Source organism: Ceratocystis lukuohia (genome assembly GCF_044167205.1).
Source record: "Ceratocystis lukuohia strain C4212 chromosome Unknown Supercontig4_pilon, whole genome shotgun sequence".
Taxonomy (NCBI): Eukaryota; Fungi; Ascomycota; class Sordariomycetes; order Microascales; family Ceratocystidaceae; genus Ceratocystis; species Ceratocystis lukuohia.
Window position 1 is genome coordinate 3172811 of NW_027263523.1, and position 22825 is coordinate 3195635.

The 22825-nt window shown below is 49.6% G+C and overlaps 7 protein-coding genes across 7 annotated transcripts; 3 read left to right on the plus strand and 4 right to left on the minus strand.

Annotated features, from left to right (window-relative positions):
- Positions 1-172: 172 nt before the first annotated feature.
- Positions 173-2635, minus strand: HOO65_040736 (Transcription activator of gluconeogenesis; the record flags this gene model as incomplete). Its single annotated transcript, XM_071002610.1, has 3 exons — positions 173-217; positions 286-2165; positions 2281-2635. The coding sequence occupies 3 exons, from the start codon at positions 2633-2635 to the stop codon at positions 173-175; spliced, it is 2280 nt and encodes a 759-aa protein (XP_070859579.1).
- A 2861-nt stretch (positions 2636-5496) lies between these two features.
- Positions 5497-7619, minus strand: HOO65_040737 (putative drug/proton antiporter YHK8; the record flags this gene model as incomplete). The annotated part of the gene is made up of 5 exons (XM_071002666.1): positions 5497-5610; positions 5755-5824; positions 6102-6630; positions 6710-7212; positions 7267-7619. The coding sequence occupies 5 exons, from the start codon at positions 7617-7619 to the stop codon at positions 5497-5499; spliced, it is 1569 nt and encodes a 522-aa protein (XP_070859580.1).
- A 2365-nt stretch (positions 7620-9984) lies between these two features.
- Positions 9985-12691, minus strand: HOO65_040738 (putative glucan 1,3-beta-glucosidase D; the record flags this gene model as incomplete). The annotated part of the gene is made up of 2 exons (XM_071002589.1): positions 9985-11567; positions 11638-12691. The coding sequence occupies 2 exons, from the start codon at positions 12689-12691 to the stop codon at positions 9985-9987; spliced, it is 2637 nt and encodes an 878-aa protein (XP_070859581.1).
- An 820-nt stretch (positions 12692-13511) lies between these two features.
- HOO65_040739 (2-oxoisovalerate dehydrogenase e1 beta subunit) lies at positions 13512-16411 on the plus strand (the record flags this gene model as incomplete). Its single annotated transcript, XM_071002567.1, has 8 exons — positions 13512-14691; positions 14767-14792; positions 15109-15153; positions 15304-15322; positions 15460-15575; positions 15638-15780; positions 15851-15988; positions 16060-16411. 8 exons carry the CDS (start codon positions 13512-13514, stop codon positions 16409-16411), a joined length of 2019 nt encoding a protein of 672 aa, XP_070859582.1.
- An 899-nt stretch (positions 16412-17310) lies between these two features.
- HOO65_040740 (putative cytochrome b5) lies at positions 17311-17903 on the plus strand (the record flags this gene model as incomplete). Its single annotated transcript, XM_071003036.1, has 3 exons — positions 17311-17429; positions 17509-17635; positions 17739-17903. 3 exons carry the CDS (start codon positions 17311-17313, stop codon positions 17901-17903), a joined length of 411 nt encoding a protein of 136 aa, XP_070859583.1.
- Positions 17904-18746: 843 nt separating this feature from the next.
- On the plus strand, positions 18747-19751 carry HOO65_040741 (Transcription initiation factor IIE subunit beta; the record flags this gene model as incomplete). The annotated part of the gene is made up of 1 exon (XM_071000725.1): positions 18747-19751. One exon carries the CDS (start codon positions 18747-18749, stop codon positions 19749-19751), a length of 1005 nt encoding a protein of 334 aa, XP_070859584.1.
- A 962-nt stretch (positions 19752-20713) lies between these two features.
- On the minus strand, positions 20714-22293 carry HOO65_040742 (Zinc finger protein with KRAB and SCAN domains 3; the record flags this gene model as incomplete). The annotated part of the gene is made up of 2 exons (XM_071002776.1): positions 20714-21609; positions 21690-22293. 2 exons carry the CDS (start codon positions 22291-22293, stop codon positions 20714-20716), a joined length of 1500 nt encoding a protein of 499 aa, XP_070859585.1.
- Positions 22294-22825: the final 532 nt, after the last annotated feature.

Here is a 22825-nt window from a genome sequence, read left to right on the forward strand (position 1 = left end):
AAAAAAAAAAAAGTCAGACTAGACAGGCAGACAATGCTGTTGTGACGTGGGTCCGTGGTATATAAAACAGAAGAGAGACGCCAGGGGGGTGGGAGGAAAGATTGGGTAGGATATAGGAGATAGGCGATAACAGGTAGCAAGTAGGAGATAATGACACTAGAGATTCCGGTGTTTACACCGGTAGTGGCTGCTGGTTTCGATGGTAACATGGAAGGAACTGTGATAACAAAGTTGGTTAGTACAAACAAACCCAGTCCCAAATGCAAATCTTAAGACAGCACTTACATTAATGACAATCAACATTGGAATATCAAACATGTCACGTTTGATCATCCAGCAATATGTGCAATCAACCTTGCCATCCTTTTCGATTTTGGAAATGCCATGCTCACTGTCAATCTTGATAACACGGTTGCTCAATAAACTGCGTGCTGAATTTGGAGCAGTGCCTGTAGTAGTAGCAGTAGTAGCAGCAGTAGTGGATGTGGGAGCAGCAGGGGCTGTACCCGACTGAGCCAGTGCGGTATCCTCAGCTTTACGGTACTTAAGTAAACGACATGTGCGATTGACATGGCCTCGACTATCACCAAACGCCAGATGGGCGTAATCTTCGTAAAACTGCACGACGCTCTCATCGTCAAGCAGCTCAGGGATAAACACGGGCTGTGGCTTGCCATCAGGCAACACGCTGTGCTGCACAGGTGTAGTGCTAGCGGAGCGATTAGCAATGCCCGTGTTGACGTTCTGATTGAGGGCTTTGCCCAACAATACATCTTTAGTCCAGCCTGTCAAGGCTGTAAATTCTTTGTTGACAGCGGCCACCTCGCCTGTACGGCGGCACACAATAGTCGGTGCTGATGTATGCTGCATAAAGTCCTCGTACTCGAAGAGCGTGCGTTGCAGACATTTTTCCATAAATACAAGATCCTCGCGGTTCAGTGATTTTGTGCAAGACATAAACGATGGTCGGATACTAGATAAAGACTTGGCGATTTTGAGCGTCTTGTCGGCTGGAAACCGTCTTCGCAAAAATAGAATGAGTCGATGGAAGCCGTTGATGTACGGGTACGGCTCTTTGACCGACTCGTAGATGGTCGACGGATTGCGTCGTCGCTTGCCTAGTAGCTGCGTGGTCTTGAGTAGCTTGGGTTTCTGTCGAGGCAGAGCCGCTGTTCCATTGAGGGTGATCTGTGCCGGTGTTACAGCTGCTGCCAAAGCTGAAGGCTGATACCCGGAGCTGGGGCCAGGCGTAGTAGTGGGCGAACCATCGAATCCACCTAGTGCGGCGTTCTGTGGACTGGCCGTATTTTCTGTACTAGGGCTTGCAAGACTATTTGACCCGGCACTAATAGCATATGCATGTGGTAGCCCGTGTTGCAGGTTCCCGTGAATGAGTTCCTCCGTGCTCGGATCAAAAGCTTGGAAGTCCAGCATGGGGTTTTCGAACACAGGGAATTGTGCATTAACGTTGTCGAATGGATTATACGGCAGTCTAGCACTACTAGTGGCTGTAGGCCCGGGCAGGCCACCGGCAGCTGACTGCTGTTGCTCATTGCCGTCCTGGGCAGACTTGCTCATATGACCTAGCATGCTGAACTCTAATGCTGGGTACTGGCTACCAAAGTCAAGACGGTCAAGGTTATCTATCTCGAAGCTATAGAATGCGGGGTTGCTCGGGTCAAAGAGCGCATTAAAGTTGAGGGCTTCAGTACCGTTAGAATCAGCCAGGCCGTTCAGCCCGGCTATGCTGTTATTGCGCGCCGCACTACTGACTGCCGGATCGTGGTAGGTTGGCGATACAGGGGATGTGCGAGAGTTGAATTCGTGTAAGCTATCCGGCAGGTTCGCAATCGGAGTTTGCGAGCCGGCTGAATACACAGGAAAGCTGGATGTAGTTGACGGTGCAAACAGGTCTGCGCTAGAAATAGGCGATGTGTTGGCCAGCGTTGCCACGATCCCCGATCCATTGCTTGTCTGGCGAGCAGGAGCTCCGGTTGCTGCAGGGGTTGTAGTCGTAGGGGCCGCCGCCGTGTAATTCGGACCAAGAACGGGCCGAAGAGACTCGGGTGGTGCATCGTGAAGATACTTGGCCTTTTTACGCACTCCGTCCTGACAGGCATCACCAAGACCACGCTTAATGCAACGTTGGCAGGGTCTCTCATCACCTGGGTGTTGTTAGAGCACTGGCACATAGAACAGAGCAACACATCGTGGGGGGGTCTTGCACCAGTGTTTGGTTAGGGTTGTTACTAGGGTTAGTAACAAGCATAGTCAACTTACCACAGGTCAGATGGGCTCGCTGGCAAGCAAAGCAGGCGCGCCGCGCCTTTTTGCGGCGCGGACGCAGCGGGTCTTTGGGATCGTACTTTTTCTTTTCTTCTGGGGCTCCAGTAGTCCCAACCATGGAAGATGTTTTGATCGAGCTAGCCATCGTGGCAGACTTGTTATTGACGGGCAGGGGTTTGATAGGAACGGGGGTACTACTGGCGGGTAGTGGCACGGCCGATGCAAAGGCAGGCACGGCAGTGGCAGGCTGAAGCAGACGCTGTCTATTGGCGCTCATGCGATTCTCAGTATCGGTCTTTAGTGGGGTATCAGAGTGCTGCTCAGTGCCAGCCTGGTGGTCGGAGGACATGGCAAGTAAGATGGAGGGAGCAGCTAGCGAGTTTAACTCTGAAGAAAGTCTGTGTGGCAAGAAGCAAGACAGACGGGGAAAAAAAGATCTAGAGGAGGCCAGTGGTTATGTGGCAGAGAAGGCAGCGGAGCTAAAACGGAAAAGGCTCTGGGCCGTGTATGTGTAGGAGAAGCAGGACACTGTGTGATCCAGTGAGGTTAAGGGTCGATCTTAGGGCGAGAGGGACTCGACTTCTTTATTGAGAGGCAGCGTCCTTTTCAAACTTTTCCGCACTCCCACACAGCAATTGGTCGAGATCGGTGGCAAGGCTGCTGCTAAAACGACCAGACGGAAAGCCGGTTTGGTCGGAGGGCTCGGCGCTACTCGTCGATCTTTTCTGGGGTTTGTCTTTCGCGCTGATGGACAGAATCTTCGCCTGTCCTTGTTCTTCGGAACGCATCGAAAGAAAATCTGGAGATATAAGAGCCTCGATGTGGTTGGTGATTGGACTGTTCTTTGGTGACAAAGGAGGTTCAGCGGAGAGAGAAAGTTGTACTTCCGGGGGCGTCCAAAAAATGAAAATATAAATAAATATGTGGGAGCAAAGTTATAGAGAAGATAGTCTCTGAATAAAAATAATAAAAATAAATCAAGCTCACAAAGAGGAAAACGAGGCCGTGATGCGCTTCTGAGGCCAAAGGAGGAAAATGGAAAAAAAAAAAAGCAAAGGGAAAAATTGTCAAATAAAAACTACTACCGAGTACATCGTGGTAAGGGCAGTTACTTTGTTTCACTCATTTGGGGGGGGGGGGTTATTTCCTTTTTTTTCACTGAGGGAAGCTGTTCTCAGGGAAGGAAGGCAACGTGTGCAGCATGTGCTCAAAGCTGGATTGGAAAGGGAAAGAAGCAGGGCAAAAAAAATAAGATGGCCGAGGAAGGAAGGAAGGAGGGAAGGCAGTTGGCTGGTACTCTTTTTTTTTTCACGTTTTTGGGACTTGCTACAAAAAATTAGATACATGGTCACGAGGGCGGAGATCAAAGACAACAAAGACTGTAGGAGGCAAGGCAAAACAGCCATCTGGAATTGAATGACATCGGGATGATCAGGTACAAGAGAGACAGAGCAAAAGTATATAGGGCACAGCACACAGCACACACAGCCAGCACACAACAAAACACAACACAACATAACACCAAGCCCTTGGCGGAGGTTACAAGAAGTGGAGAGTGGCTCTTTTTTTTTCCCTCTTTCCCTGGCTTAGCGCTTATAGCCAAAAAAGAAGGAAGGCACGCGCACATACATACACACACTAAAGGCACATCAACTTGTCAAAAATAACCGATATGATCCTGAGAGAAGACTTCCTGAGCCAAATAGGAGCCCTTGCCAAATAACAGCAACAGAGAAGAATCAATACCTCGATGTAAACCTGGGATAATTCTCAAAGTCGCTTTCATGTAAAAGAGGCCGGTAAGGGTAGGCATGCACGGGACTCGGCGATCCCAGCTCGTAGCTTCCTGTTTCTCCACAAGTCGACCATATAAGACTCGTCTTGTGCTTCTTTCCCTCCACGCCTGTCACTCCAGGCGGCATAAATTTCCAAGAAACTCCAACGAAAGAACAAAGCCAATGGCGGTCAAGTAGCCAATAACAGGTTCCCTGTGTTATAATAAAAAAAGGACGCTCTATTGTTCTTTCTCCAGTTTCCTAATCTACCGATATTTTTTTTTTGAAAGTTTAGAAGTGTGCGCGGAGTGGATCTTTGAAGACATTTGTTTAGAAATATCCAGTTTTACTTTTTTACAGTAGCTTTGTTGGAGAAGCAAAGCGCAAGTTTTTCCTACACAAAATCAAACTACCAAAAAAGCATCAGAAAAGCGGGGATACAGGTACTAGGTACATGCTAACTAGCTGATCCAGCTGCATAAGACACAGGTACTCTGTACAACTTCCCCCTCAAGAACTAATTCCTCTATTATCCCATCCATGGGATGACCACGAACCACAAACCAACCCTTTCCCGGGCCGATGGAAAAGCTGCAAAATCCCAAACCACTAAAACCATGCTACCATTGCCTTGATTTTCATGCAGTTGGGGTAGTGAGTAAAGCTGTCATAACCTTAGAGGCGGGGGGCAAGCATAGTAACAATCGTAATAAGCAATAACAATCAGGGACATGACAAGCAAGCAATCAAAGCAGACTTGCAGCAAATTTCTTTTAGAAATACCCCCGAATTGACGTTCCGCATAATCGCTCTATCATTTTGCCTGCAAAAATCTTATTAAATAACCCTGTTTTGATCAACCCTAATATAAATTCACGCAACTACCTTTATGGGCGTCACACAACAAGTACCACTTGCCTTGCCACCGTGCTTGCCGTATTGCATCATCCGAGCCTGCCAAGGACCAGGCCGGCTATATTAACTAACAACAACAACAAGTGATGACTAACAACTTGGGCTTTTGGAAGCAGTATGCGTCATTGAGCTGAGGAATGATGGCACGTAACCAAAAAAAGGAAATAAAAAAACATAGAAGACTTGGGAAGACTGGCAGAGCGTTTCGTTAAGTAATGCTCAACACTAATATACAGGGACTTCTATTAAGCATAGCCCTACTGCAAGCTTTGCAGGCTTCTCCCAGCCTATTGGCAATTGTTAACTACAAAGAGAGTCATTCTTAGGGCATGTGCATAAGCGAGCTGCAAGCTCAAGAAATAAAGGAATACAAAACATACATCTCACAGAATGTATTGTACATAAAGGGGAGAAAGCTTTGTTCTCCTTTTGCTCCGATTCAATGTTCGGTTCCCGAGTCCGGCTCGGCAGAGGATTTGAGGAAGACGCAAACCGCTGGTTCTTTTCTTTCTCCTTTTCCTCATCCACCAGTTGCAAATCGGCTCTTGCCACGGATTCGTTTGCCGTACTTGAAGAATATATAGGGGAAGGGCATCATGGCTACAGCTAGAAATCCAAGGAGTGAGCCGGCCCACTGAAAGCCCAGTGTATCAAACATCTGGTGACCAAAGAGCGGAAAGGCAGCTGGAGCAAGACAAGGACACATTTTGTTAGTAGCAGTAACAACAAGCACAGCATGTGTCTTTGAGGGTCGGATCAGCTAGGTGAAAGTACGTACCCGCAACGCTGCATCGCACAAAGGAATTTGCTGCGAGGGCACTGGCGGCATATAGTGGGTAGGCGTCGACCTGAGACAGCGTGAGTTAGTATGCTTTTGTTTGTTTGGTAGTCTTTTTGTCTGCTTTATTCCGACATACCAGAAACGTGAAAATGCCTGTAAAGGCTAGCAGCATTCTATTGGGAAGAGGCCAGGTCAGCATTTGCATATGAGTGGTCGGACATGCTAGGGGGGAGTTCCGGGGGGAAACAAGCGTAAAGTCCGAAACCCGTATAAAAGAAGAACGCCCTACACGGGTGGAGCTGCCTGGTGAAATTACAGGCTGTTCACTGATTGAAAACACTCACCCTCCACCGAAAAACGCCGTACCGATAATGGGCACGATCCAGTGCACACTTGAATACGATGTCCACGCGAACCAGAACAGCCCGACCGGGACCATGACCGCCCCTAGCACCAGCGAGGGCAGACGGAATTCGGGCTCGCTGCGGCCTGGAATGCCAGTATCACGTTCTGCCTGTGCTACTAGCCGCTCCCGTATGCGTTTCCACACCGGATCCAGCGCGCCGGCCAGTGCCATGCCTCCGAGAATACCCAGGAATGGCAACCCATTCTGCCAGAGATTAAAGCCGTGTGTGGCCGTGAAGACTTGCGGAAAGGCACCAAAGAAAAGGTACAGAATGCCAAGCAGCAAGGCCGAATAAATGCAGAGATTTAGCAGCATGGGCTCGAGTACCAGGAGCTGGAAGGGCCGGTAGAGAGAGGTGAGCAGCGTCTTTGAAAGCGACTTTTCCTGCCTTTCAGTACTGGCAAGCCAACGCGGGTCACCAGTAAGCTTCCGTATACGAGCAGCTTTGCGGCGTAGAAGCACTGGGTCTATGAGAAGGCCACGTTAATTAGTAAGGTCTGGTCTAGGTTTCCAACCCCCAACTCCCCCATTCAGCGATTTACATACGATATGTTTCTGGCACAAATAGTGCGAGGAGTATCAGGAGCACACCGGCCCACATCAACAGCACGTAATATGTCCAGCGCCAGTTGGTATTGTAGTTGATAAAGCCGCCAATCAACGGTCCAACAGACGGCCCGACAAACGGTGCCATTGAATAGATCAGCATGGGTACCTGCAGCTCCTCCTTATCGAATAAATCGCCGACCGTGCCACCTGTCACAGCCAGAAACGCACTTCCCGAAAAGCCATCGAGGAAACGCGCAACTAGCATGGTCTGGATGTTGTGGGCAACAGCCGAGGGAATTAACCACACCGTGAACATGAACCACGAGCTGATGTATATCGGCCGCCGTCCGTAAAACTCGGACATTGGACTGAGCAGCATTGGCCCGAAGCTGAGGCCGAGCACAAACAGAGATAACCCGAGTACGGCAATTTCACGCGAGATATTAAACTCTCTCATTATCTGCTGGTTAGTGCTTGTGTAGATGGATGAGGTTGCCGTGCTAGGTAGCCCGGTTAGTGGATATGCCTTTCCTTCGCTGGTTCTTCCAACTTACACGCAGAAACTGCCAGCGCTGGTGATCAACACAATCGCCCACTTGCGCAACACCGGCAGGCTTCGTGGGTTTTCCGGGTCCGAATCGCCTCCGTCCCACCCGACAGTAAAGGCCGGGTCGTACTGCGCACAGCCGGCCTCGACATCACCGGAAGAATCACCAGACCTTTCTTGCTGCAATGTCTTCGAATCCGTGGCCGAGTGTGTGTCCTCATCTAAGGGCTGATGGTCCAATACCGAGCTCATGTTGTTATCCTCGGGTTTGGTCTTGCCTATAACATCGTTTGGGTTGGCATCATGAGATGTTTCAAAGAGCTTCTCCAGCGCAGCTGGAGGTGTGGTCGCTGTGCCCATGGCTGTATCAAGCCCTAAAGATACTTGAATGGTGAGGAATAAGATACTAATAGAAAAAAAAAAAAGAAGTAACGCTTGTATTGGCGGCAGTGTCAGGACCCAAGAGCACTGAAGAAATGACGATACTAATTAGCTGCACAGTAGCCAAAGATAAACATGAACATCATATAACCCGCCAAAAGACAAAAAAATGAAAAAAATAACTCAGTATTTAAAAAGGAAGAAAAGAGACGGAAGAAGAGAAAGGGACAAAGCAAAGTTATCCACGGGCGTTTCTCGAGTCCTCGTCGTCTGGAACGGCAACTGCCCGGTTCTATCGTCTTCCGTCGGCTTCATCGGCTTGCGTTGCTGAATATGGCGCCAGCATTAACGTCACGAGACAGCCATTGCTGGGCTCTTGTCCCGGCCTCTCGCGCTTTTCCTAGTTCCGCTCCCCTTGCCCACCCTCTTTTTTCTTTGAAAGTCCTCTTCACAGGCACTGGTTATTCCCGGTTCGGTTGCTGACTGACTAAAACCCTAAAGACATACCCTAGTTATGCATCAATGTAATTATTAAGCGCTTATGGAGATTCGGCGCGAGGTACATAAACCCCCCCATTTGGTACTCCGACTCCCTTTTTTGCTTACTAAACCTTTTTTTGCTTACGGCACGAGGTACATAAACCCCCCCATTTGGTACTCTGACTCCCTTTTCTGCTTACTAAACCCTTTTTTTAGCTTATATAAGCAAGATTTTGCCGCGGGGGGCCCAATAGGGCCACGGGTACCCGTGGGACTTGCGTAATCTTTCAATTTCGGCACAGCTCACACATCACAATACTGTGATCAATTAGACATCTAAGTTGCAAAAACAGCTTTATTATTAAATAGCAATAGATTCTATTGCGAGTTGGCGATAATGCAAAAGTGACTCTCGAAACTCATATTCACTTGCAGGTGGGAGATAATCGTCAGTGAGCAAAGCTACGACTTCAATCCAGGCTTGTTCCATTATTGCGTTAACGTACATGTCACCTGAGCGCCGCACTTTTCCCTCCTACACCTAAATTTTCATTTGATCAATTGATTCTCAACAACCTAAGATGTCAGCTACTACTATTGAAGCTGGAACCCTTAAGGCCCTTCAGACCGTTCAAAATAACCCAAATCTAAGTATCCGACGAGCCGCAAGGACTTGTAAAGTAGTGATTGAGACATCTGGGGAAGAGTATAGTGAGTAATTTTAATTGATTAAATGGGTTGTGGTGTTTTTATCGCGATTTTTATAAGAGAGGTTAAGAAAAGTGCGGCGCTCGGGTGACATGTACGTTACCTACTTCTCCATGGTTAAAGAGCGTTATTGCTGCGATTTTACGCGTCGTGTTGGCGATTAATGGTGCCGAAAGTGAAAGATTACGCAAGTCCCACGGGTCCCGTGTGATTTTAAAACCACGGGTACCCGTGGCCCTATTGGGCCCCTTTGCCGTGACCCCCCTTAGCAGCACTAGCAAGCAGACTACACTACATACACCGGACACACCAGATACACCAGATACACCAGATACACCAGTGATAGCAGATAAAGATGAAAGCAAACGCTGTATCAGACGCTTCAAATGCTGTAAATGCAAACGCTGTATCAGACGCTTCAAATGCTGTAAATGCAAACGATGTAGCAGAGGCGCTACAAATGCTGTAAATGCAAACGATGTAGCAGAGGCGCTACAAATCAGTCAATTTCCAGACGATGTCCTTCCGCCTGAAGGGACGTACGAGTCTCGCCAAGCTCTCTTTGCTGCTGTGAATGCCTGGGCAAGGCCTTGAGGCTATGTATTTATAACTGGAAGGTCTAGAAAGCCCCTGAAAGCTTGTACCCGTTCGTTCACTTCTTCTCTTGGTCTACCATGTGTCCACACTCTTAAGATACTTCAAGAGACAAACCAGAGTCTTTCCATTCAATATTTTCACTCCCATTGGCATCTCAAACGGAATCAACTTCAGAAAAATTCTATATTAGAGCCATTTAAGACCCCGACTTTCAGACGACCTACCCAGCCGGCCACAAGTACGAGGCGCGAGCCGTCTGGATTTGAGAATGTTGAGCCTATGAAAAGGAAAGATCCAAGATGTAGCAAGTGTCATCAGGTTGGCCATATAATGACTTCAAAGGCATGTCCTCTTAGGTATTCTGAGCTACTGAATAAATAAATTCCACTGTATTGTTTGCTTCCATCTGCTGTATCTGTAGTCTGCTTGTTAGTGCTGCTAAGGGGGGTCGCGGCAAAATCTTGCTTATATAAGCTAAAAAGGGTTTAGTAAGCAGAAAAGGGAGTCGGAGTACCAAATGGGGGGGTTTATGTACCTCGTGCCGCTTCTCGCATCCCCATTAGTAATTCTCGTCTAGCCCAGGATAAGATGTCGGCAAGTTTGAGCAGTCGAAGTCTCGTTCATACGCTTTGGCCGGAAGCACACCGGCCGCCAGTCCGGCCTGGTAGCTCCACTGCGGGGCCGACTCGGTCTTCCAGGTCCAGTACCACCAGCCCCGGCCACGTTCAAAGCTGTGCATTTGCGCCTCGGCAAAGTCCTTGAGAAAGTCCTTGTACGCACTGTTCCAGTCAGACGCATCGGCATTGGCCTTAGTGCAGCGGCATGACGAGTCCTTGGCTGGACAGCTGGGACTAAGGGTTGACGTTGACTCAACACCCGTGTCATATGTACCCTCCCATCGGTTGCCCCAGCCGACATTAGTGAGATGGCGTGCACAGTCTGTGTCAGCTTGCGACCACTCGGCAAACATGGTGGGGCCAAAACCTGTGCTAGTGTCACTGCTCTTCTGCGCCTGGCTAGTCCATGTGTTGCATGCATACTTGATCTTGTCGGTGTGGGTAAATACGATCAAGTTCTCATCAAAAATGACGTATTGGTGAACGTCAAGGATCAACGAGTCGCCGTATCCTGTCATCACGCCCTTCCAGTTCTCAAGGCCCATAAAGCCGTCGCCAAACACTAGTGGTGCTTGGATGCCATTTCCTTGCACTATTTTATACGCTGCCTCGGTCCAGTTGACAACGGCCGATGCACTGAGAGCCGTCATGCGCGGCTCATTGGCGAGGCCGTAGAAAGCTATCAAGTTTTTGTAGCGATCCTGGGCAAAGAACTTGGACAGTCGGTCATGGATGTCCAGCGAGCGCTGTGCGTTGGTAGCGCCATTAGTGCCGTTAAGCCAATTGATAGCGCCCTGGCGCCCACTATGATTCCATCCATTCTGACTGCCAGGCAGCCCGTGTACGTCTAGATTCACCCGAAGCCCGTACTTGCGTGCCCACTCGAGGCCACGTAACAGATAACGCCACGATGTTCGGTGCAGGTACGGCTCGTCGTCATAGACTTCAATAGCCCAATACGAGAATGGGATGCGTACATGGTCGAGCCCAGCATCGGCTATGGCCTTGAAATCAGACTCGGTGATGAATGTAGCATAATGTTTTTCCAGCGTGCCCTTAGCAGAGCCACCAAGCTTGGAAGTGAGAGTATACTCGTCAATGATGCCATTAGCCGACGAGTAGGAAAAAAGCGATGGCGTGATGAATGGCTCCAGCGAAAGCCAGCCGCCCAGATTAACCCCGCGGGCTGGCCGTGTACTGTAGCTGCCCCATTCTTTATCAAGAGCCGGAACTTTGCTGTTGGCCTGAGCCGAGTCGTCCCAGTCAGAGTAGAGCCCGATGATGGGGAGGTCGCCAACCATGACGTTAGTGTATGTCATGTTGAAGTCGGTGGTATCATACCAGGACCACGGATCCATATCAGTGTTTTTCTCGGCTGTTGGGACCTGGCTGCGGCCTTGGGAGTTGGTGCTTGAGGATGGTCTATTTGAAGATGACGAAGAATTGCCGTTGTTGTTATTCGACACCACAACAGCCACCACAATTATGATGATGAGAAGCACAGCGCTTACAATGCCGATAATGACTACAGTACAGAATTGTCAGTACAAAAATGAACAGAGAAGCTAATCTGAGATCAGCACCCGGGTACGTACTGAGCCGTTTTCTCGTGAACCACGACTTTTCAAAACGGAAGCATCTCCTTTTGGGCCGGACTTTTTCCACACTATATACTTTTGGACTGTATTTGCTATATGCTGGTGATGCGCCCCCGCGCATCAGCTCAGAAGCATTCCCCTCTTCCATGTATGCGCCGCTGACGACACGACGCTTAATTCCTGTCCTAGAATTGGGAGATCCGTTGAGTCCAATGTCACCCAGAAGCGGTTGTGAGACCTGGCGGCGTCTCGATCTCGAACGGCTCGTGCCAGCAGGTCTCTCACCAGCCCCACGGCTAGTGACAGCTAGAGCTTTTGAAGGCAAAAGCTCAGACCCATTCTCATTGTCAGATATGGGAGCGGGAGCGGGAGCAGAAGGGGACCGGCGTCTTGGTCGTGGCGGATGCCGCGACTGACGGCGCGTCCGGTTCAGACCGCGGGTTTCAGCAGCTGCATTAGCAGCGGCCAGCTCATCTTCGGATTCGGTGTCGAGCTCAAGCGCTGCAACAGGGCGAGATGCCTTGCGGAGGCGCTCCCGATCCTGGACTGCCCGTTCGCGCGTGCGTTCAAACTCACGTTCGGAAAGCTCTCGCACGCGCGTCCGATCACGAGAGTCTCGTCTGTGGTCTTGGGAATGCCGAGTACGGTCTCGCCTTGACCGTTCTCGCGGTTCTGCTGTGTGCTCACGCAACTCCCTGGGTTGCCTTGTTCGCTCGCCGGAATCCCTTGTCCGATCCCGACGGTGCTCTGGATCTCGTGATTGGCTTGCACGTGGCCGCCGCCGTTCAGCGTCTCGCGATTCGCTCGTGCGTGGTGGCCGTCTGCTTTCGGAATCTCGGGTACGGTCCCGACGCTCGCGGGTTTGCTGTCGATCTTCCCGTCTTGCCTGGCGTTCTCGATCTCGGCGTCGGTCCTGCTCGCTATCGCTAGCGTCCCGGTCGGTATCACGGGTACGGCTTCTATATCGGCTAGCGTCTCTTCGACTGCGCAAAGCTTCCCGTTCACTGTCATCGCCTCGTTCTCGATGCCGCCTGCCGTCTCGGCCAGCCATGACGGGATGACGTGGTAACGCTGGGATTGTCGGACAATCTGCAGAAAAAACTTTTATATATAGAACACATAAACTTTAGATTGAAAAAAAGATAAAAAAAAACCGCGGAGCTTGCTGAGGAATGCAGATTTATGGCAAAAGCCACTCTAAAGAAGAAAAAAAAGAAAGAATTTAAGCTACCGATGTTAACTCTGAAGATTTTATCAAGGGCCCATCTAAAATGGTATAGATAGTAAAAAGGCAGCCGCGCGTGGCTTTTATTATGGCACTTGCAATTGCAGCTTGAAGTGGCTTCTTTCTGTCTTAGTTTGCACTTTCACGAGCACTGAAAAGGGTAGCTACATTTAAACGCTGGATACTCTCCCCGCTTGAGGCAGGTGCTTTGTTGGCATAGTAACAAGTAATTTAGCACTGATCTTAGCTGAGTCTATGTCTCATATATGCATAGCCCCCAGATATGCATATAGAGTAGCTTACTATACATATGTGCATATACTCGGAATATGGTTAAACCTTGCATGTGCATAGCCCCGCCTTATACAAGCTTGTCGCAGACCTGAACTTGGAGATTCATGGTGATCTCGGCACAAGGCATGTGACGAGCCCGCTGCAAACCGATGCGCCAATTTGACCTGCCTTGTTTTGATGATTCTTGTTTCCAGTGTGATCTTCGTTCTTTCATAACATAAAGATAGAGAAAAAAAACCCTACTTTTGGACCTGTGAAAGCATTTTCTTCATCCAGTACTGTACCTGTTTATTGTTTTACAGCCCGTATTTACATCTTCTTCCAAACTCTTTATAAATCACCTTACGTCATAATGAAATTCCCCTGCCCCAGCAGAATTATGTTACGTGCAAAGTGTTTCCCCAACTGTCCGGCTAACAAGCCTGCAATGACCTGGAAATGGCAGCGTGCCACCTATTCATCACTCCCGCCCAGCGCCCGTTTAAATGTGCCCATCGACTACAGCGCTACGCCGCTGCTAGCACAGCATAATCAAACAGCTCTACGAAACCCCGAACTCCCAGATGCAGTACGCGGCGGTCCTACACAACGTATGAACCTTTTTCAGGCTATCAACGATGCACTCTCAACAGCGCTCTCCGAAGATGAGCGTGTGATGATATTCGGCGAAGATGTGGCCTTTGGCGGTGTCTTCCGCTGCACCACTAAGCTGGCTGAGACCTATGGCAGTCAGCGAGTATTCAACACGCCACTGTGCGAGCAGGGGATCATGGGCTTCGCCATTGGAGCAGCTGCCGAGGGCATGCGGCCCGTGGCCGAGATTCAGTTCGCCGACTACGTCTACCCAGCCTTTGACCAACTAGTCAACGAAGCAGCCAAGTATCGGTATCGCGATGGAGCGTGTGGCAGACATGTGGGCGGGTTAACAGTGCGTATGCCGTGTGGCGGTGTGGGCCACGGTGCATTGTATCACTCACAGTCACCTGAGGCGCTTTTTACACACATCCCAGGACTACGTGTGGTCATCCCGCGGTCGCCAATCCAAGCCAAGGGTCTACTACTTAGCGCAATCCGTAGCAACGACCCGGTGGTGTTTCTAGAGCCCAAAATCCTTTACCGGGCGGCTGTCGAACAGGTACCGGTTGGTGCATATACGCTGCCTTTATCTAAGGCAGAGATTCTCAAGGCAGGTAAAGATGTCACAGTAGTGTCATATGGCCAGCCACTATACAACTGCTGGGCGGCCATTGACAAGGCAGAAAAAGACCTAGGTATTTCGGCCGAGCTGATTGACCTTCGGACGGTGTACCCATGGGACAAGGATGCCGTGTTTGCCAGTGTTCGCAAAACCGGGCGTTGTATTGTGGTACATGAGTCAATGGTCAATGCGGGAGTCGGAGCTGAGGTAGCGGCGTCGATTCAGGAAGACGAGCAAACATTCCTGAAGCTGGAGGCGCCAGTGCAGAGAGTAGCGGGCTGGAGCGTGCCTACAGGCCTGCTATATGAAAGGTTTAACCTTCCAGACGTAGCAAGTGAGTTCATGTTGCCCGCGATTTACACAACACTCGAGACTCGAATGAGCGCAATACTAACACTGAAAATTACAGGAATATACGATAGCATTAAGAAGGCAGTGACAGAATATTGAGAAATGAAAGCTTGCCCAGTCAAAGAGCTTGGACTTTAGGCTTTGAAGTAGCGTTGATAATAAGGTACTTTCTGTCTATATAGTAATAATATAAATTTCACAAGTACCCTGTTATCGTGTAGCTTAGGCTGGACATGTGGGGCCCCCCTGTGCCCCGCCTTTTTGTTGGAGCTCTCCCCAGACAAACAACATGCCAAATGCTCGACGATCTACGAGAACTCTCAGGACTCTTTGTTCCTGATACACATAGCTTGTTTGTGTTTTACTTTAGTCCTTGAAGTCGCATACAATGTATTCGCAGCTCCAAATTGTGTCCGACTTCGTCGAGGGCGCTCCACCCGGGGAGGTGAGTTTTTATGTCCACCTATTATTTGTTGGCTAGGGGCGGCTCGCACACGTTTCCATAGCCTTCTCAGAGAGGCTGCGACTGTGTTGAGGAATGCGAATATTGCCTCTCACCTTCTAGCCTAGAGTTTGACTAACTGATAACGCATAGCTTGCCGATGTTGTTGCAGGTTAGATTGGCCCATTTTCCGAAATGCCCACGATGAAACAGACGGCTCGAAGTGTTCCTAGCCGAGGAATCGCCATAGCTCCTAAGCCCCGAATCAAACACCACAACCAAAACACCGCACTCACACATTATGGATAGATATCAAGGCCCTGACGCTTGAAACACCTGACGTTGTTAGCAAACTCGCGCCTGCGTTCCAGAAATACAATGAAGAGCAGTTTACGTCTGTGAAGCTCCCTGGTGGCAGCCAGTCTGTGAGTTATATACACTGGAAGGGGGAAAGTCGGATAACTAATGCATGTGCTCCACTCAATAGGTCATCATTAGCCCATTCAACTCGCTAGGCGATAACAGCTACTACGACATTGAGAGCTCAGTCAGCTTTGACTTTGACCATGCCCAGCAGACAGCCAGCAATGTCAAGAGCTACATGGCTGAGAGCGCTAATATCGATCTGATGTAAGGGATTTAGCGCAGATAGGAAGTACAAGGTTGCACAGAACCATGTTACTAACATCATAGATGGCAGTAACTCGACTATCAAGAGCCTCAAGGCTTACGTCAACGAGCATTTTCCGAAAGCCTTCTTTGGCGCGTACCCAGCAGAGAACGACAGCAAAGTTGCGGTGATGATTGTGTCGAGTAAATACAGCCCAAACAACTTTTGGTGAGTTAGTTCTGAACGGAAACAACGAGAAAAAAAAGATGTTCTAACAGGGTCCCCTCTCACCTATATAGGAGTGGTCGCTGGAGATCACACTACCTCTTTGACCCCGTCACCAAGACTCTGGAGGGCTGGATCAAGGTCGATGTGCACTACTACGAAGATGGCAACGTGCGTCTATTGACCAACAAGACTATCTCGAACGCTAGCGTAGTCTCTGGCACGGGAGCCGGACTAGCCAAGGAGATTTCCGGAGTGGAGAAGAAGTACCAGGAGGAGCTGAACCGCGGGTTCACAGGGCTGAGCGAGGGCGCATTCAAGGGCCTGCGCAGACAGCTCCCGGTGACGCGGCAGAAGATCGAGTGGGACAAGGTGACGAGCTACCGGTTAGGCCAAGACATTGGCGGCGGCACGGCGAGGAGATGAGATGAGAGAGAATGGTTAGGAGAGTGCACGTGTGCTTTTATATGCACGAGAAGGTCAGAGCATGAAGTGGGGAGATATTGTTACACATCGTCTATGAACTTGATTTTTTTTCAACTCTCTGTCCAGCTTTTAAGACAAACAGCAAAATTAGGAAACGTATCGAGATGGAGAGGGAGAGAATTACTTAAAAGAAATGCTACAGGCAGGGTTGTACAGAAGGGCGGTACGAAGTGGTACAAAATCCTTGGGCTAAAGTTTATCTTGCTGAAAAAGATCTGTGGACCAATAAGAATACACGGCCAGGTCAAAAGCGGGAAGCTGATTGGCTTAGATAATATGGGGGAGGAGATAAGAGAAGGGTGGGTTCAAGTTCAAGTTCAAGTTTTGTTGAGACCGTGGATTGAATCCAGGGTCAAAGTCGGAGGAAATAGATACAAAAAGCGAACAGCAAAGAAGGGGGATAGAGAAAATAGAGGATAAATGCGAGTACGCGCTGCATTCCTTCGGACCGAGTTATGTGGAAATAAACATTTTGATACCTGTACCTATTTCCGGCCTTTGTTGAGAATCTGTTTCGTTTTGTCTTTTTTGACATGTGCTTTTGTTTTCCCAAAGAATCACTATGATCCTAAGTAAGCCTTAACAAGCCTAAAGAGGGGCCGAAGCATGGTCTAGAAAACCCTATCTGTCATCTGTCATATCAGCTACTGCCAACAGTCTCCCTTTTAATCAATCTTTCGTCTTCTTTTTTTTTTTTCTTTTTCTTTCTTTTTCGTTTAGCCTCCCCGCCATCAACACAACATAACACACGCATCTTGGCCTGTTTGTCTCTCTCTCTCTCATTTATTCCTTCATTTGCTATCCTTTTTTTTAATACATAAAAACACACCTAAGCCAAAATGTCAGAGGTTCGCGAGCTTACTTACCAGGACGTTGCTGAGCACAACACCAAGAACGACCTGTGGATGGTCATTGAGGGCAAGGTCTATGACTGCACCAAGTTCCTAGACGAGCACCCGTGAGTTTTCTAATACAAATCGCATTGCTATATTGGACTGTCGGATAGCTAACACAAAGTTTTGTTTCCCGGCTTCTAGTGGTGGCGAGGAGGTCCTTCTCGATGTTGGTGGCCAGGATGCCACTGAGGCCTTCGACGACGTCGGTCACAGTGACGAGGCCCGTGAGTCTCTGGATGTTATGCTGGTTGGCCAGCTGAAGAGCCAGGTAGGCACCCCCCTAATTTATTCAAACCTGATGATGCTAGAGACCTGCTTGCAATAGGTTATCTACTGGGCTTGTTGACTAACGGAATATCTCTTGTACATAGCCCGGTGCAAAGGGCCCGAAGAAATCGGCCTCCTCCACCTCAGGCTCCTCCAGCGACTCGGGACTGGGCCTCGGCATGTACCTAGGTGTGTTGATTGTTGGTGCCATTGGATACTTTGGCTACAACTACCTGGAGGCGCAGAAGCAGGCGCAGGTGCAAGTCTAAACTGCGAATCCAGACTCCTTTTGGTTCCTAGTTTCTCTTCTCCTCGCATTCTTCTTCGATTCGTATTCGTACTCGATACCATTTCTCGATTTACCGATTCACACAGCGCACAGTGGTTATGCGCATTCTTTTTCTCGTTCTTCTGCGCTTCTGTTGCAGGCAGAATCTTTTTTTCTCAGACCCATAGACCTTTTTCCTTTTCACTTTTTTTTCACTTTTTTTTTTCGCTTTGACGTCTTACTCTCGCTTTAACGACAAGAAAGCCTCTACATATTCCCAGGGGCTTTCGCCACATATATCTTGTTCTCTTTGTTCTTTTCGCAGCCTCGTCCTTCCCACTTCCACCAAACGACGGAGTACCATGACGATGGCATTGGTAATGGGCATAGAAGTTGAAAATGATTACTTGGAAATTTGGCCTCCTTTTTTTTCTTGAATTTTTGCACATACTTTTTTTGAATAATTTTTGACACACTGGCAAGGATGAAAAGTAAGCTAAACTTCTGGTGACGATGTTCTTTTTTTGACGTGTTCAATCGAAACGCCACACGGTATTTGCGGCTACGCCACATGTTGCTTACGTCATATCGTGGCTGAAAGTAGTCGTTTTGCGCCGCGAGGCTGTGACTTTCATTCTTGCTTTTCTTGTTCTTCGACTCTACGATATTTTAAATTAACTGTTTGCAAGTGTTCCTCCTTCCTTTCCCTCTTCCTGGCGACTCTATATTCTGTTAGCCCTCTTAGACCTGTGCTTCCTTTCTTTATCTAGCGGCCGATTTTCCCGATAGACTCCCAGGGCTATCCATTTATCAGCTTTCTCCTTCTCCTTGCCTCCTCGACGCAATGCCTGCCACTTACACTCCGCGGCAGTCCAAGTCTGGCCTTGGTGCCAGTGCCATTGAGGCTGCTTCGAAAATGTCCAAGTCCTCGTCTCTCAAAAACCTCAGTGCCGCCTCTAATACCAGCACTCGTGCTGTATCTCCCGCCCCCTCGGCTGCCGGCTCCCGATCTGACCTTACCTCGACACCAACGAAGCGCAAGCGCGATGCGCCTGGCACAGTGTACTCTCAGCCTGATATCACAGGCTTCGGCAACGATTTGATGACGCAGATGACGTTTGCTGTTGAGTTTCTGAAGGGCAAGGACAACAGGATGCCAGTGCAGGATATTCTGGCCTACCTCTCGCTGACGCGCTTCAGCGAGGATCACCAGAAGGAGCTGGTTGAAACTATGCGCCGTCACCCGCGCATCGAATTCTTCCCTGATCCCAACCTGACGGAACAGACGTGGAAGAGTGGCACCTATGCACACCGGCCACTGATTCCAGGCGTGCGTGACAAGATCTCACTGCTGCAGTACCTGCAAAAACGCACAGATGCTCAGGGCGTGCAGGTGCGTGAGCTCAAGGACGGCTGGCCTGACTGCGAGCCGGCACTGACCGAGCTGGAGAAGGAGCGCAAGATTCTTGTCTGCCGGACCAAGAAGGATAATGTGCCACGTCAAGTCTTCCTCGATGACGCATCGCTCTTCCACCAGATTGATCCGGATTTCCAGAAGATGTGGCTGACCACTATAATCCCCAAGGTTGACGAGTTGCCACGCAAGCTGATGGCTGTGGGCCAACGGCCAACCAGCGATGATCCCTCGGCCATCAAGACCGTCGCACCCAAGGGCAAGGCGCAGAAGAAGCGTGCAGTGCGCAAGGTCGGAAAGGCGACGAATGAGCATATGGAGGCGTTGCTACGTGAGAACGGCCACTTCTTGCCAGGCATGGCGACGACGCCGGCTACGGGGACGACGGGGAGTAATGGGCACGGCCATGGCCATGGGCACGGGTATCGTAGGTAAAGGAAGGGAGAAACAGGAACATGCAGGGGAGAAGAGATATGTAAAGGGTATTGTGCAGGGCCATAAGTTTTGTCCTTGCTGTCGCTCACATCTTGTGTTTGTATTTCTGGTTCATTGTCATTCATATACTTGTATCATGTTTTTGTTTCTTCTTGGCTGTGGACTAGGAAGACGAGTGGCGTTTTTGGAGTCTTTTTTTTTTCTTTCTTAGTTCTTTTTTTTTTTTCTTTTTTTAGTTTCCTTTGTTTTACTTTAGACCTATTCTCTCACTTACACACAAAGTTACTTGCAACCTTTTCCTTTTACGTCCAAATATTCTACTGGTTTTATTTTATATATATCTCTCTCTTTTTTTTTTTTATAAAAGCGTCAAAAGTTATGAATTATTACAAGACAACGCACACAGGTCAACGAACAAAATGAATACAACGAGATGCCATTAACTAACAAACTAATAACACAAAGGCCAAAGAAATTTGAAACGAGCGTGGGCAAGTTTATATGTACGAGCCAGTAAAGGGACGATCAAATAAGAAGCATGAGGCGGGCAGCCGGAACAGAGAAAAAGGAAAAGGCCATGCAGAAAGAAAAAGAAAAAAAACAAAGTCAAAAAAGGAAATAAAAAGTCTATATGAATAATGCAAAATATTGTGTGAAACAAAGGAGAGGGGGGGGGCAAAAATCCAGGTGATATCATGAACCAGGTGCCTAATCCCGTGCAGTAAACCTAACAAAAACAAACGAAAAAAAAGAACAAAAAAACCAGTATGCCGCTCATGTGTGTTGTGTGTGATAGGAAATCAGCAGAAACAGATGTCCTAAGCTATATGTAAATGTGTAGCCGAAAGTGTTTTTTGAAGTGTTGGGGGGAGGGGGTATCGAAAAGATAAATAGTGAAACAAGACCAGAGCAGAACCGTCGCTCTATGCCACGTCCAAGCCCGATACTAGGAGCAATGTCTCCTAAGACAGCGGCACCAAGCCGGCCTCAGTGCCCTGAGAGCGTCTCATGGCAGCTGCACTGGCATTAAAGTAGAGCTGGTTGGTGTATGTGTCGGGCTCGGGGTATACAAAGCCGACATTGTTGTGGGCATGGTGAGATGAGTGGGGTGATGAGCCAACACTGACATGTTGGGGCGACTGCCAGCTGCCGACACTGCTCATGTGCGGGCTGTTGACAGTGCTGCCAGGAGTGCTCTGAGTCTGTTGCTGCTGGCCCTGCTGGTTGCCGCCCTGAGACTGGTCCAAACTAGGCTCCAGAGTCGAAGGGGGAGGGCCGTAGCTGGTAGGGTGAGAGGTGGGTCGTAGAGGTGCGTAAACACTGGGCTGTTGAGACAGGTCACTGCGCATATGGGGAGGCATAGTGCTGTATTGCTGGAAGTCGACAGCTGATGGAGCGCGGTTCTCCATGTGAGACATAGCCGGCGACATGGACATGGGACGCTGGTTAGGAGAGGGAGTAGACACAGGCGAGCCAGTCTGCGACATAGGATCAATGTCAGACGAGCGGCCCATCTTCATGAGGTTGGGGCGCGAGGCAAGCGCCGCGGCTGTGGCAGCAGCAGCCTCCTCGATAGTGCCAACGTGGTGGTTCTGGTGGCGCGTCAGGGTAGTGCGGCGGGTAAAGGTCTTTTGGCAGTTGGCATAGGGGCACTTGTAAGGGCGGCGGCCCGAGTGCGTGCGGCGATGGCGAGCCAGCGAGCTGCTGTCACCAAAGGGCTTTCCGCAACGCTCGCACATATGGGGCTTCTCGCCCGTGTGCACACGAGTGTGGACAGTCAGAGCCGAACGCTGGATGAACTGCTTACCACAGCCGGGGTAGTCACAAGCATGGGGGCGGTGGCCAGAGTGAATGCGCTCTAGAGACGGGGGGGGTGAGTAGTTAGCAAGAGTGTAGGAAGACTTAGCACCGGCGGCTGAGGAGAGATAGAAAGCTTACCGTGACGAGCAAGGTCACTGCGGCGGGCAAAGCCCTTTCCGCATGTCCGGCAAGGATGAGCCTTAATAGGACCAGTCTGCACCGGCTGCTGGGCCTGCTGCTGCTGCTGGGCCGCTTGTTGTTGCTGGGCCTGGACCTGAGCCTGGGCCTGGGGGTGCTGAGGCTGCGCTTGGTGCTGCTGGTGGGGAGGCTGCTGCATGTGCACGCCAAGTCCCATGTGGTGGCCCTGAGGCACCGAGTGGGCCCAGCTACCGAGGCCATCGTTCTTGTAGTCGGTGTTGTACTGAGGAGGCATGGAATGGGTCATGCCGGGGATAGGCAGGCCGCCCATGCTGGGGTCAGCAGGACCCATGTGGTGCATGCTGCCCGGAGAGCCATAGCCCATGGTCATCTCGCCAGGGCGGGGCGAGTAGCGAGAGTGCAGCGAGTGCATGGAGTGGACAGAGCCGTGGGGCGAATCCGAGCGATCAATGGGGTCAGGCAGTCTGCCGAGAGTCGACATCTGATAGTCGGCAGTAGAAACGGGGATGTGATGCTGAGCCATGGCGCGGGAAGACACCAGATTCGTAATTCCCATAACCTCAGGACGAATGGGGGATTGCATTTGAATACGGGTGTGAAAACCGGGGAGAAAAGGAGGCCGAGGCGTGAGAGAGAGAAATCGGCTTTGTGTGGTTTAAGCCGACGAAAAAAATAGGCAAAGAAAAATTCGGGCGGGGAATTGAACAAAGAACCGCGCGACTTGAGGGGAAGGAGCGGGAAAAAATAATGGCAGGAGCGAAGCAACAAAAGTCAACAAAAAAGGACCAAACAGGTAACTGCTTTGGCTTTTTTTGGGCAACGAAGAGGGTCTGTAAGGCTCGATTGTTAGTGGAAAAAAGGGTAATGACCAGAGACAGAGGAGAGGAAAAGGGAGGAAGAAGGCTTCTAGAAGGGGGAAGGAAAAGACGGGCAGGCAGGCACGTACGGCAGCGTATTGTCGAGTAGCCAAAGATTTGGGTCTGGGCTTATATAGGAACAGTTGGAGGAGGAAGAATAAAAAATAAAGAATAAAGTATAAATATTTCAAAAAAATAAAAGGCGTAAAGAAAATGCAAAAATGTAGTGAAAGAAGAAAGAGATGCAAGAAATAGGAA